The sequence below is a fragment of the Tachysurus vachellii genome, chromosome 7 (assembly GCF_030014155.1).
Source record: "Tachysurus vachellii isolate PV-2020 chromosome 7, HZAU_Pvac_v1, whole genome shotgun sequence".
Classification (NCBI taxonomy): domain Eukaryota; kingdom Metazoa; phylum Chordata; class Actinopteri; order Siluriformes; family Bagridae; genus Tachysurus; species Tachysurus vachellii.
This window is the reverse complement of record NC_083466.1, coordinates 11,271,896-11,286,334: the sequence shown is the minus strand read 5'-3', so window position 1 is coordinate 11,286,334 and position 14,439 is coordinate 11,271,896. Positions and strand designations below refer to the sequence as shown.

General features: G+C 34.3%; 2 protein-coding genes across 7 annotated transcripts in view; both read left to right on the top strand.

Moving 5' to 3' along the window:
• Nucleotides 1-4,195, top strand: part of rgs12a (regulator of G protein signaling 12a) — a 33,240-nt gene extending 29,045 nt beyond the window's left edge. For 2 of the 5 annotated variants that reach the window (XM_060874287.1, XM_060874286.1), the window contains exons 15-16: nt 698-1,138; nt 3,674-4,185. In XM_060874287.1, coding sequence (XP_060730270.1) covers nt 698-1,138; nt 3,674-3,939 — 707 coding nt within the window. In that variant the 3' untranslated portion in view covers nt 3,940-4,185. Of the gene's footprint in view, nt 1-697; nt 1,139-3,673 lie in introns of all 5 variants that reach the window. The other 3 variants (XM_060874285.1, XM_060874283.1, XM_060874284.1) reach the window with 3 other exon arrangements.
• Nucleotides 4,196-5,934: 1,739 nt separating this feature from the next.
• Nucleotides 5,935-13,468, top strand: LOC132847939 (galactose-specific lectin nattectin-like). 2 transcript variants are annotated; one of them, XM_060873438.1, is made up of 10 exons: nt 5,935-6,170; nt 6,973-7,011; nt 7,176-7,205; nt 7,565-7,650; nt 7,722-7,856; nt 7,942-8,053; nt 9,488-9,538; nt 12,075-12,104; nt 12,203-12,270; nt 12,499-13,468. In XM_060873438.1, exons 2-10 carry the CDS (start codon nt 6,975-6,977, stop codon nt 12,583-12,585), a joined length of 636 nt encoding a protein of 211 aa, XP_060729421.1. In that variant the 5' UTR covers nt 5,935-6,170; nt 6,973-6,974; the 3' UTR covers nt 12,586-13,468. The 2 variants fall into 2 exon arrangements, with proteins under 2 accessions (XP_060729421.1, XP_060729422.1); XM_060873439.1 differs by lacking the exon at nt 12,075-12,104.
• The last annotated feature ends 971 nt before the right edge of the window (nt 13,469-14,439 follow it).

Genomic DNA, 14,439 nt, shown 5'->3' with positions numbered 1-14,439 from the left:
TAAAATTTTCCTGATAAATCATTCACCGATTAGGTAGATTACAGTAGATATGTCTGAAAAGATGCTTTCCTGTTTATTGAATGTTATCATTTACATCATTTGAATTATTTAAAACATGAAGGCTGAGTGAAATGCTGACTGAAGTTAAAATATCTTGAGTAACCTCCTATAATGTGCTCCTACTGCTCCTTGTGGAAACCTCAACTTTAGTGAAATGATAATTCATACCCATGAGAGATAAACTGATACATTTAGAAATTTTATATTTATATTCTGAATTTATATATTTCAGTAAAGCTGCTTTGTTTATATATATATATATATATATATATATATATATATATATATATATATATATATATATAAATATATATATATATATATATATAGTTAAAAGAGACATACAGTATAGACTAAATGGAATTGAATTGAGTTAAATTGGATTGAAATATTTCATAAACATTCGTTGCTTTTTCCTTTTCCCAAATGAGCAGTATCATTGTTCACCAAGGATTAGTACTGTGGCAGATAAATCCAATTTTACAGCCCTACTACTATTTTTGTCAGATTTGTTATTTTGCCTAAATTGCTGTAACTTTAATGATTAACACCATCCAGTCTTTGCTTTCTCTAGATCTCCCAATGTTGATTCACTCGTTCTTTCTTTGTTTCGTTCTCTGATTATTTTCACTGGCAGAGTTCTTTGAGCTGCTGAGTCGTGCTCAGAGCAGCCGTGCTGATGATCAGAGAGGCCTGCTGAGAAAGGAGGACTTGGTGCTGCCCGACTTTCTGCGTCTGAAGCCTGAGCCCAGTGCACCTCCATCCTGTTCCACTCCCACCTCCCAAAAACATGTTCAAAGCTCTAGTGAGCCCTCATCCATTACCTCCAATGGACACAACCCCAACTCTGGAGAAGAAACAGACGCATTTTCCCCGTCCCTCTCCCCCATCCTCCGTCCACAAGGCCCCCCAGGGCAGGATGGAGAGGGACTGTGTGACCTCACCCTGGTGGGTGAGGGAGACATTAGCAGCCCTAACTCTACTCTATTGCCCCCTTTGCCAACCTGCCCGCCCCCTCACGATGACAATGTTGCTCCTCCAGCTCCGCCGCCGTCTGTCCACAGAAACCCCAGCTCAGGTATTTCTCCCGGATGACTAGCCGTGTGTTCTATAGTGTGTGTAGTGAGTGTATGTTTGTGGTGGCTGATGTTTGTACATGAATAAACTTTATGCCTCAGATTGTAAATATGAAGGTCAGATAGAACTGACATTTGACAGCTTTAGATGCACTTTATGGTGTTATAGAACACCTCTCAGCTCTGCTGCGGGTTTTTCTACAAATCAACACAGGACTTTCTAGAACATATCAATGTAGGAAAAAAGCGTTTTTATACGTATTTTCCTGAAATGTAGATGTTTACTTGCTATAATCTGTTAATACTAAAGTTTTTCACTATTGTATTACAAACGTACGACATGCCATAGATGCTAAGGTTATTAGTTTTTTTTTTTTTTTACACATTTCACTTATGTGTGGTGAATCTTGGTGTTTTAATCATGTTACTTTACCTTTTTTTTAATCATCTTGTAGAGAGTGACTAATGATTCATCAGCAGGTGTTTGTCACTTTCTATTCATTCTCCTAAGCTGTAATTCAAAGAAGCTACAAAGTTAAGTGTTGACCAGCGAAGGCTTAATAGTCAACTCCAGAACTGTTGGCATCCTTCATGAGAAGAAGCAAAAATGACTATATGAAATATTGTCAAATCAATTAGAGACATTTTGAGCTTAAACATGCACAGAGACTTTACAACATTATTTACAGCAGTATTATTACACTATTTTCTGTCACTGAGCATCCTGTAATGAGACTCTGAACATTGATTCACAGACACTCCTTCTTCTAGAATACTCCAAGCTTGAACAAAGTATAGTTTAAATGCAGATTGCACTGTGTAAGGAATAAAACCCAGTGTTTCTTGCTATTATAGGCTAGTAATAAGGATGGTGGGATTAATCGATGTAACCACCCCAAAAAGATTCTTAAAAAATTTTATTCCTCTTGTAACATGACATTTCCCCCCCAAAAAACATTTTTTTATTAAAAAATAACAATATATTCGTTTATAGGTATTTACTGTAATCACGTTTAGCTCATTTTCACCTGACATTAATTCGTAAAAAACATTTTTTTCACTGAGATACTTTCAAAACAACAAACAAAATTTATTAATATATGTAGCCCACAGGAAATTGTATCTAAAATAGAAAATGTAGATAATTCCCATTCATTTTACTACATATATTACTGACTGAAAATCTTTTGCATGTAACCTACATGTACCCTAACGTATCGGCTAGCTAGCGTTCTACGACCAAATGTATTGGAACAAAATGTTCCACAGACCTTTTTTTACTCCACTTGATTAAAACTGTAACAGACAAATGAGCAGCTGTGAAGTAAATTTGGGGGGGAAATAAAAGGGAACAAATATTTAGCTGTAGGTATACTTTATTATACAAGAATTGTACATAATTCTCATGAAGAACGCCAATAAGTCTGGAGTTGACTGTCACTACTGTTCACCGAGCCTCTCGTAGTGTAAAGCAGCCGAGGTCGGAGTTTTTATCCATCAGCTGCCACATTATATATATGAAAGTGCAGGTCACTCTGCCTCTGCTGTAGATCATGTTGATTTTGTGTGTCTAATAAACACTAGAGGTGAAATCTCACTAGACTTGCTTGTGATCTGTAGTTTCCATCTTTGTAATTATTTTCCTTTCATGTTGATTTTTCCTTCTTTTCTACCTATATTTCGATTCATTTTGATTTCTCGCATTTAATTCTTAAAGACTTGATGTCACATCACAAACTAACAAAATATGACATATATAACATGTATTTATATATGTACACACACACACACACACACACACACACACACACACACACACACACACACGTGTAGTCAGAGTTGTCAGATTAGCTTGTTTGTAAGGAGAGTTGCATGTTAGTGTAACCTTCAGGTTATTTAGTTATTATTCTGAAGGTTCTTATTCCAGACCCAGTTTATCTTAACAGGACAGATACAAAGCAAATCAATTACAAATATTTGAGGAAATACTTGAAGCAAAAGGACGACAAATGATGACACAAAATAATTTGTAGCATTTAATTGTGCTCTCATTCATATTATAATTATAATATCATTATAATACCATATTAATATATGGATATAAAGAGGTTTATCCATTGTCAAATAATATCATGTTAGAATACACATTCCAAATCTTTCAAATGAATAATTTTGTCTTGTTGGGCTTTGTATTCAAGCTGATACCGAAGTTCAGTTCAACACAATCCTGCCACTACATTTGAATTAATGAAGAAATCAATTCCTTTTTCTGATTTTGAATTGAAGCAGAAAGTCCAAGATGAATATATAATTATGTATATTCATAAAGCTGGGATCTGCCTAAAACCAAGTAATATACTACATTAGAGTAAATACAAGATGTGTGTAATATGGCTTCTCCAGTGCTTGGGATTGGGAATCACTATTCTAAAGGACAAACTCTTTTTAGTTTACCTAAAATCATAAAATAACCTTTTTTTTTTAGATATTCGTTCACCATATTGCTCCACATACTCTTGAAAATTTCTCTTTCTTAGATGCAGTGGATGGAAGTGAGACTCCAGCGAGCCACCAGCATGGAAAAACACCAGCACAGATAGATTTACCTTCTTCCGAGGAAAAGACTGAAGTGGATGTTGTCCCTCAGGATGAGAGCTTTGAGGGCTATGCAGCTGAACTTCGTCAGTGCCAGAGCAAAATGAGGAATGGAACTTATTCCTCTATCCATCCTCCGCGTCCCCTCAACAACGTCTCACACGGCAGTGAAAATAACACAACACAATATAAAGCTACATTTGTATGATTGATTATTACATAAAGATTTTTTTTGTTCTAGAGCACAAATGGTGAATAAAATGTTGTGTACAAATGTATTTTGTAATGATGAACAATAACTTATTGAATGATAATGTGAAAGCTGTGATTTTAGATATAAATAGAATATAAAAATAATAAACATGGTGTAAATTTGGGATGTACATTAGGTCCACTGATGAAGATATATAACCAGTGAATCTGCTTCAAATATTAGTGGCAGTGAATGAATGAATGAATGATTTAATGGATAGTAATAAAATGACTCATGTTCAATAATTTGGAGATCTTTTCTTTGTGTATTTTATTTCAAAAACCCAGGCAGACCGCTCTCAGTGTTATACTATATGGCCAAAGGTGGACTTGGATGTGGACACCCAACCAACACATTTCATATTTATTCATACATTAGTGTTAATAGTAAGCTTTGTTATTCTGGGAAGATTTTCCACTAGATTTTAGAGCGTGGCTATGAAGATTTGTTCATTAAGCAACAAGAGCAACTGATGTCAGGCAAAAAGGTCCTGGGGCAGAGACAGTCTTCCAGATTATCCCTCAGAAGTTCAGAGGGCTTGCAGTCAGGGCTCTGTTCTTCCAATCAAGTAATAAATATAAATAATGCTACAGTTTACAAAGACATTGTTTTTGTGTTTCCCAAAAATTTGGGGATGACTCACTTCTGGATGTGATGGTCAGCTGTACACATACATTTGGTGATATAGTGTAGTTTCAGTTGTCATCAGTTACTGTGTTTCTTAAAAGAAGTTTTAAATAATATGATGGCCTGAAGTGATTTGTTTTTCAGTACAGGAATAAATGAATGGTCTTTTACCAGACTACTATATGCATAGAGGGGCAAGGCACTAATCTGACCACATCTACTCACATGTTTAACTCTATAGCAAAAGAAAGGCTTTTATTTGGTGATATGCAAGTGGAACTCACCGGCAAGGTACGGGAGGTTTTTCATAATAAAAATTTCCCAGTACTTCAAGCATGACTGGTCTAATCAAATGGACTATCTTGCTCAGGGGTTTCCAATATCATTCAGAAAGGGCCAGTGTGGGTGAAGAGTACTAACTGTGTATAGAGTTTCTGTGCATGTTTTTTCCTGAGTCCATATAAGTTTGCTCCTGGTTGGTGGGTGGGTAGTTTGGCTAGTCAAATTAATCATGTTTATTAACTAACAAAGTACACACTATGAATAAGTCTTGGTCTGTGTTGTTTTGCAGATGCACCAAAAAATTTGCATGGTCCTTCTGATGCACAAAAAAACATATGCAAATTCGTAAAAAAAAAAAAAAAAGGAGCATCTACTAAACAAATAGAGAAAAAGGTTTTTTTTAGACTTCATACTTTGTAAACCAAATGATTTCTATGTCAAACTGATTGGCACAGCACCTGTTTTACAGCATGGTATATTTTCCGAACTAAAAGGCTTAAAAAAAATATATAACGTCAATCCAATAAGGGACATAATGAGCACTGATGCTGCCTGGTTGTTGTGGTGCAATGTAACATTTTTATTTTTTATAAATTCTTAAGCCTCTGGAACCAGTTTATTACACTGGTTTTACCTTTTCAAACTAATAACAATAATGGTCCATTACTATATGTCGCTTGGGTGACTCTCTGTTTGCATGACATGAAACATGACACTTCAATATATGTCTTCTATGCTTATTTCTATTAACACATAGTATTATTAATATCATCTATAGTATTATTTATGCTTTAAACTCCTGGTTTGTTTGGAAAATTTTGCTAATTTTTTAAAAAAATCTTCATATCCACTTCTATTGGCATCTATTGGTTTATATTAATACATTTAAACCGTAGAATTAAAACATTTCAGCTAATAGGTTTATTGATGTTAATCTTTTGATATTTTTGTTATTTAAGTTTATTATTTGCAGGCTCGGTTTTGTTTTTTTTCTTCTTTTTGTTAGGCATGAGTGCACCGCAAATATGATTTCGTTCTTAACGCATTTTAAGTTAAAATAAAAGGTTTGAACTGATTTCTTTTATTAAGGAATAATCATCAGTGTGGTCATTAATGTCGTCAGTAATGTGTTGGTTAAACTGGAAGAGCTTGAATATGGAAAGTCATGCTAATGTGCTGCCGACTTAAAGCCATTTGTGGTATAAGTAAGGCGCATTTCAATACTCAGGGCATCAATATTTGCAACAAAAACAGAAGAACGTGAAAAACACAAGCAGGTAGGAATTGACTGTGTATTGTTATTTGTTCCCACAGACAGGTAAGTGTACGTCTCTTAATTTAAACTGGAATGTTAATAGAAATTTTAGGGAAAGAACTTTATAGGCGGTTGTAGTTTTTTTTTTTTTTTTAACTCTATAAGATGTGGCTTTAACTACAAATCACTAGCTAAGTTGGAGAATGAAGGTGTACAGGTTTCTTTTGGAGAGCAGTTTCCTGTTTCCACATGACTGCAGAGAGACAGAGAGTTTGGTGATGTTCTGCTGTACTCTAATATGTATGTATTCTATGTAAATAGTTAAAAGCTATTAAAAGGTAAAAAGTTATTTGCGGTGGTTATAAATGGCAGAGGTGGTCTGCCTCAGTGGTTTAGCAGCTTGTCAATATCAAAATGTTGAAGATCATCAATCAAATGATAAAAGTTGAACTTTACTTATCACAGTTTTAATTAAATGGCATGAGTTAAGATGTAAGCTATGTAGATTAGCTTTAATTCTGCCAACTGCTTTATAATAGAAATGTTAAACGACAAACAGTATATCCAGCGATACAAAGATTTACTTGATTCAATACACCTAATGCTTTATCGTCGATCTGACGTGACAAGAAACATTAACAGAGAATGAATGTGTGCATATTTTGAATATTACTTTAATTCTCCTTCTGTGCAAATAAAAAATGTAATTAAATTTCACCCACATGTCGAATCCCAGTTAAAGCTAGTTCAGATCATGGTTATGACGCTTCACAAAATAGGGGTGAATACTTATGCAGGCCACTAAATGTATGCTCTCTCTTTAGATATGTCTTCATTAATGCGGTTTATTCTGATTTTTTCAGGTCAGTAAATTGGAATTTTTAATTTATTTTATCTCAAATACCAAGTCAACTGACAAGTCAACCTGTGATAGTTTCTTGGTTAAACACTATGAGTTTATGAAAAAAGATGCATGTAAACCTAATCCTGCATGGCTGCAACCAATGTTTGACTTTTTATCTTTCAGGGTTCTCCACACTTTCCTGCAAACAAACTTGTAAGCTAAAATCTTTAGTAATCAAAACATTTGAAAGTAATTTTTATTTTTCACTGAGCCCCTCACACAATTCTCAAATATAAAATAATTTTTAAAAAAAGAATGCAAAATAATTAGAAGTAAATTCTGAAAAAATAAAAACATCTGAAGCATAGAGAAAAAAATAGTAATAATCCATCTGACAAGAAATAAATGACAGAGCTGAAAAGGGTTAGAGAATGATAGCTCACATTACGGAAGAATCTTATTATGATTGTGGATACTTTCGGTGCAGTAATTCTCCTAGATAAGAAAATGTTTCATTACAAACCATTTACTACTGTAATGTTTTATTCTCACTATTTGTTATATCTCTTAAGCTCTAAAATGCCAGCATGGCTGGTCACAGGTTGGATCACGCTGCTTCAGGATCTTTGAAACTGCAACAAGTTGGGATGATGCAGAGGTAATCATTTCTATCAGCTGCGACTCTTTATATCAATATCACAATATCAATATTATTGTGATTTCTTTCAGCAAAATTGTGTGATTATGGGAGGCCATCTTGCATCTGTGCACAACAAAGCAGAGTACATTTTCATCCAGGCTTTAGTCCAAAATGCCCTTAATTCGAATGCACAAACATGGTTAGGTGCCAGTGATATACAGCAGGTTTGTAACATGAAGACACCATTTCCGTATATTTGAGAATACACTGCATTGCTTTGTATTTAAATCATTCCTTTTGCTCTTCCAGGAAGGCGTTTGGAAGTGGACCGATGGGTCAGCATTCAACTACACAAACTGGGCTGGAGGACAACCTGATAATAAAAATAAAATGGAGAACTGTTTAATGATGAATTATCAAGGTTATATATATATATATATATATATATATATATATATATATATATATATATATATATATATATATATATACTCTCTGTATATTGCACGCCATATCTCAGAGATGCTATAAAATGCAAATCAAAACTGTAACGTTCTTGGTGCTCTTTGGGTTAATGTTAAGTTGCATAGGAAAGATTACAGAATAAAGCAGCATCTGGTTCATGAAAAAATCTGCTTGGAAAAAGCATTAGCTCCTGTCTTCACACCCCTGTTGTGTAAAAACCAAGATAAAGTAGGATCCAAGATTATGAGAGCTCTGGTAAAATTGTGTTGATTTTGCACTATTTACATTACAAATCACATACATCAGTTATCAGTTATCTAATCTTTATGTGGTTATCTAATCTGCCAATCATGTGGGAGCAGCACAAGGCAAAAAAGGTCACGTAGATAGAACTCAAGAGCTTCATTTAACCTTCATATCTTACATGGTAATAGGGAAATAGTGTGATTTCTATGTTTCGAACCTGGCTTGAGTAATTCAAAAACTATAGATCTGGGCATTCACAAGCACCAGTCCTAAAGTTTACACAGAAGATCTAACCCTTTTACAGATTTACATGAATTTCAGAATTTAAAATGATCTGGTTTGTTGTTGAATTTGATTTCAGACCTGAGTGTCATCTGAATAACATTAGACATGATGAATTAGGCAGAGATTAGACATGAGCAAAATCTGACCATTGTACAAAGCAATTTACATGGTGAAAATCACAAATTAGCTTCTATTTTGAATTAAATTGGACTTAATGATGAATATTAATTTTTCACGATATTGAACGTTTATTTTCGTTGTTTTGAATATGGATGCTATAGCTTTTCCCCAAAAGTCTGAGAGCACACTGAAAATCTGGATTTGTTTTAAATTTAATATAGGAAATAAACAGAAGGATTATTTCCTATTTAAAATGAAAAAAAAAAAAAGAAACTCAGACTTTTTGGATCCCACTATAGCAACCAACACAATGCAAGTGCCTGAAGAAAGCAGCTTGACAGCTAGCTGAACAACACCAGTCTCTGAGTCATCCACTTCCATCACAAATGCTGTCTCTGGATCCATTTGTTTGAGGATTGGGTCCTTTGTAGAGGTGGTCCATAGTGCTTGTTAACGGCAGAGGCATGGAAGGAGATTTTACACTTTAACAATTCCTAATATAACTTTCTGACTTGGAGCAGAAGAGCTTAGATGCAGTGGGTGGGTAATAGTGTCATCTCTGATGGGTGCCATGGGTAATTTAAAAGAACTTTAGAGTACTTTATGTTTATTTAACATTTACCAATCTCTTTTGGAAGGTTTTTAAGGTATTCAGTACATTCTGTATATATAATTATCTGTACACGTCTATATTCTATAAGTTTACGTACATTAAAATGTTTTGTCATTTCTTTTTTAGCTTGTTGGAATGACGGAGGCTGCATGTGCCTGAGACCATCAGCATGTGCTAGTGAGTTTTTCTCTCACCTACTCTATCTTTCAACTATGTCTACTGTTACTAACATTACTTTTAGATTACAGATCTTACCAGGCATTTTGTTTGCCCTGCTAATAATAATGATTACATTGTTTAATATACAGTGAGGTCCATAAATATTATATTGTATTGGTTTTGCATTTTATTTGTTATTTTAGCTGTCTACCGCAGTATAATGGACTTGAAAAACAGACCTTCAGCATTTTTTACGTGTGACCACCCTTTCCCTTTTTCTAAAGGACTCTAAGAATTTGAACCAACTGACATAATCATAACTTAAATGGTCATTTTTAATATTTAGTTGTAAATCCTTTGTAGTCAACGTCTGCCTAACATGTGGAATGCAAAGATATCATGCGATGCTGGCTTTCTTCTGTGTGATGATCTGCCAGGCCTTTTTCAGCAGTCACCTTTAGTTCATGTTTGTGCATGGGGTATTTTGCCTTCAGCTTTGCCTTTGGTTTTGCTTTAGCAAATAAAATGCATGTTCACTTGGATTCAGCTAAGGTGATAAATGTGGTGATTGCAAAACATCTTTGCCTTTAAAAAGCCCAGGATGATTTTTTTCAAGTATGCTTTTGGTCATTGTCTTTCTGCACTATGGAGCTCTGATAATATAGCTCTACAGACTGCAGAAATTATCCTGCTGATTCTGTCAACAGTCACATCATCAGTACTGTCAAAACAAGAGAACCACTGGCAGCCATACATACTAACACTATAAGATGAGGTGGATTGCTTTGGATAATGAACAGTTGCTCATCTTCTAAATACTTTGAATCTCATGTGTCAATAGGATGTTTTTTAGGATGTTTTTTAGGATGGCTTTTTTAGATGTTTGTGGACAATTCTAATCTAGATTTCCAGTTTTTAAGAATAACCGATAATTTACATCTTGTATTAAACTCTGTCTTGTTTGTTGACATGGATATACCTACCTCATGGAGTATGTTCTACGTCTGCTTTCTTCTGGCTTCTTCTTTTTTTTACCGGAGAAAGAATTCCTTCAAGCCTTTTGGTGTTCCTAATCTCACAAGCACATTCTTTTTTTAAAGAACGTACGATGTAGTTGATTTGTTCACACTTTTTAAAATTTGTTTTGGTGTCTATCTTACGTTTCACTTTCAGTGACAGCTCTTTGGCCATTTAAAAGCTTAACCGCCAATGGTCCAATTAATTCTTTATGAAGGTAATAAGATTTAATAATATAAAAAGTGTTGTAATTAGTACACAGTTCATCCATAATAGATGTGAAGATATTAAATCTGAAAGTCTGCACTTTGGGCTCATATTCATTATTTAGTTTAAATGTTAATATCCTGTAGTAGACAGTACATATATATATATATATATATATATACATATATATATATATGTATATATATATATATATATATGTATATATATATATATATATATATATGTATATATATATATATATACATAAATTTATTATAATCCAAATATTTAAGGATTATATACAAATAATCAAAGCAACATGATGCATCTGAACTTAATTTGGAGTGCCTTAGGGTGTGAATTTTTCCCAAAATTGGAAAGTTCCCATTTCATCCGGGCCTGGGACCGGCACTGAGAGTTAACTCTTCAGCGGCTGGTTAGCACACTTTCCGGGAATCAAAACCCCATGCCACAGTACGGTGGTCGGGAAGTTCAAAACAAATTAACAAATCCGAAAACAAATTAACAAATCAGAAAACACATTAACAAATCTGAAAACAAATTAACAAATCCCAAAACAAATTAACAAATCAGAAAACACATTAACAAATCCCAAAACACATTAACAAATCTGAAAACACATTAACAAATCAGAAAACACATTAACAAATCAGAAAACACAACGACATTTCAGACAACCCGGAAGAGGTTGGTATAGTTTGTGATTGGACAAGACACCTGTCACTCAAGGTATACATGAAGTTCAACAGTCTGCCGCAGGGAAAAGTTGGAATGGATGGATGGAATGGGTTACTGTGGATTAATTCTGTTATTTTCTTATATTTAAACGGAGAACTTTTCACGTTACACATAAGATTCCATACCTGTATATCTTGAGTGACAGGTGTCTTGTCCAATGATCGGTAAGTTTCCATTCAAAAACGATACACTACCGTTTCCGGGTTGTCTGACCTTGTCGTTGTGTTTTCGGATTTGTTAATGTGTTTTCAGATTTGTTAATGTGTTTTCGGATTTGTTAATGTGTTTTCTGATTTGTTAATGTGTTTTCGGATTTGTTAATTTGTTTTCGGATTTGTTAATTTGTTTTCGGATTTGTTAATGTGTTTTGCACTTCTCGGCCAACGTAAAAAAGAGGCTTGAGTCTCTCATGCAGTGTATAATTCTGACCTTTGCATAGTCTAGGTTTTTGTATGTGAGCAAAGACAGTGAGTACTTCCTCAGCTGAACTAATTTAATGCTTACAAACACATACTGCATGCCTTGCATAATTAATATGAAACACAGCGTATGTACCATTTATGTCCTGCAGAGGCAGCCATTCCGGCTAAGACCTTTTCAGGTACTAAACAACTGTTTTTAAGAAAATGGTCAAAGATAATTAAGCATGGAATTTTTTTTCTGAATCTTCTAATGTCATTTATTTAATTGTTTCTACAGTGATAAAATTGAAAATAGCATCAAAGACAAACCTCCTGGAATCTGACATTGAAGCCCTTGTCCAGCAGGTAACATACAATCATTCAGAATTTTAAAAAAGTGTGTCCTTTACTTCTGTTGAATAACACTCTCTCCAATAACACAATTTGTCACAGTCACAAATCTTTATTAGTTTTTATAACATATATTACATGTAGCAATGGAAAGGACGTTATATATTCTTTTTTTATAGATAATGTGTTAATTTTTTACTCTGTCATGCTGTCATGACACAATTATGTCTGTTGTCCCTACAGGTCAAACAGCGCCTGATAGACAGTGGAATGCCAGCCAGTGCTACACTTCGCTTGCAAAGCATTTACAAGAATCCTTGTAAATGTTGAAATATTATTAGAGCTTGAAATTCATAATAAGGAATAAGACAATAACAACAGACTCATGTGATAAACAGTATAGCCAAAAGTTTGTGGAAACCTAGCTATAACCCCCATGTATGCTTGTTTGCTCTTATAATAACTTTCACTCTTTTGGGATTCCGTTCATTTTGGCGTGTGGCATTGGGGATTTATTCGGTCAGCCAAAAGAGCATTAATATGGTCAGGTCCTGTTGGGACAGGAGGCCTGGGGCTCAATCAATTCATCCCAAATGTGTACAGAGGTGCTGAGCTTAGAGCTCTGTGCTGAACATTCGGTTTCTTACACTCCTGCAAACCATGTCTTCATGGCGTTCACTTTATGTAGCGGGACATCGTTATCTTGACACCGGTTTGTTCCTCTTATTTACAGTAAAGGAAAACTGTAAGTATACAGCATAAAAAAGTCATTGTTGTTTGCCTATAACTTTGTAGCAACAGTTCTGGGATGATCACACATATGGGTGTGTTGGTCAGGTCTCCACAAACCTTTTGACATGTTGTATAAGAAATTCATTCTGAAATAAATTAAATAAAATGAAAACACCTAAACGTACTTTTTTCTCTTTTGTAACTACCTGCAAATGACTCCTGGGCACATCTCAGGAAGATTAAGCCTTGCCATATATATAATGATTGTTAAAACGTTTTGCCTAATAATGTTTTGATACATTATTTCAGAATGAATTAAATCCAATATCAGTTGTAAATACCATGATAGTAGACCCTGTCTCTATTACTTCATAGATAGGACTAGGGACCTATGAATTTCATACACACACAGAAATATCATTAATCTGTGTTTGAAAATTGTTCCAATACAATAAACCTTTCTTCTCTTTCTTTTTTTGTATGTGCTTGTCCTTCATTTAGCACTTAATAACTAACTGTGCTTGTCCTTCATTTAGCACTTAACTATCTCACTCTAAAACCAGTTGACCAGTTAAGACTTAAGGTGTGTGCAGAAGCACCAGATTAGAGAAGCAGAAGAGGAGAAAAAGGTCTGCTTCATAAAAAAACAGAAACTGAAAAAATATTAAAATAATGAAATGTGTATTTGATTTTATTTGATTACATGCATTTGCCATATATTTTTACATATTGATCATTAATATTTAGCTTGTGGAATTGATTCTTTTATTTGAACATTTGACACAAAATGAACTCTATTAAAATGTATGTTAATGTTGTGAAAAATGACACATGAGCTGTACAGATCTGATGTTTGAGGTTTTGGTTTATAATATTTAATACATGTTTATATAGTGTTGTAACTAATCAAGGCATCACTGGACTGGATACATATACGTGATTGACCTTCTATAGCAGGCCTTTATGATAATGATACAGTAGCCAGACTGAAGCTGTTCCTGATTTAAAGGCAATTAGTCAGAACCCAAAGGGCTCAAGTAGCGTGTAAAGCTCATTGAGACTTGCCCCAGAAGATAATTGTTATATATTTCAAATATAACAAATAAGGTTGGGAGGCATCACTGGCAACAGATGTGCTCAGCTAGAATGCAACAATCTGTGCACTTTTGCTAATGTATGAAGGTGTCAGACCAACTGAATAAAATCTCTGTCATGTTAGTCGAAAAAAGAAAGCTGCTTACACTTGCTTTTTCATTGAAGATTTATTCTCCAAATATCCAAAAAAAAAAGAGAGCTCGGTTAGTAGATATAAAATAAAGCATTAATGATTAGAAGAAATCCTATAAAGCAAGTAGCCCACCAGCATGTACACACTGTGTTAAGGTTGGGGTAATAATTTGGCAGTACTATAAGCGCTTGAGTTCTATCTATGTGACCTATTTTTTTCTGACC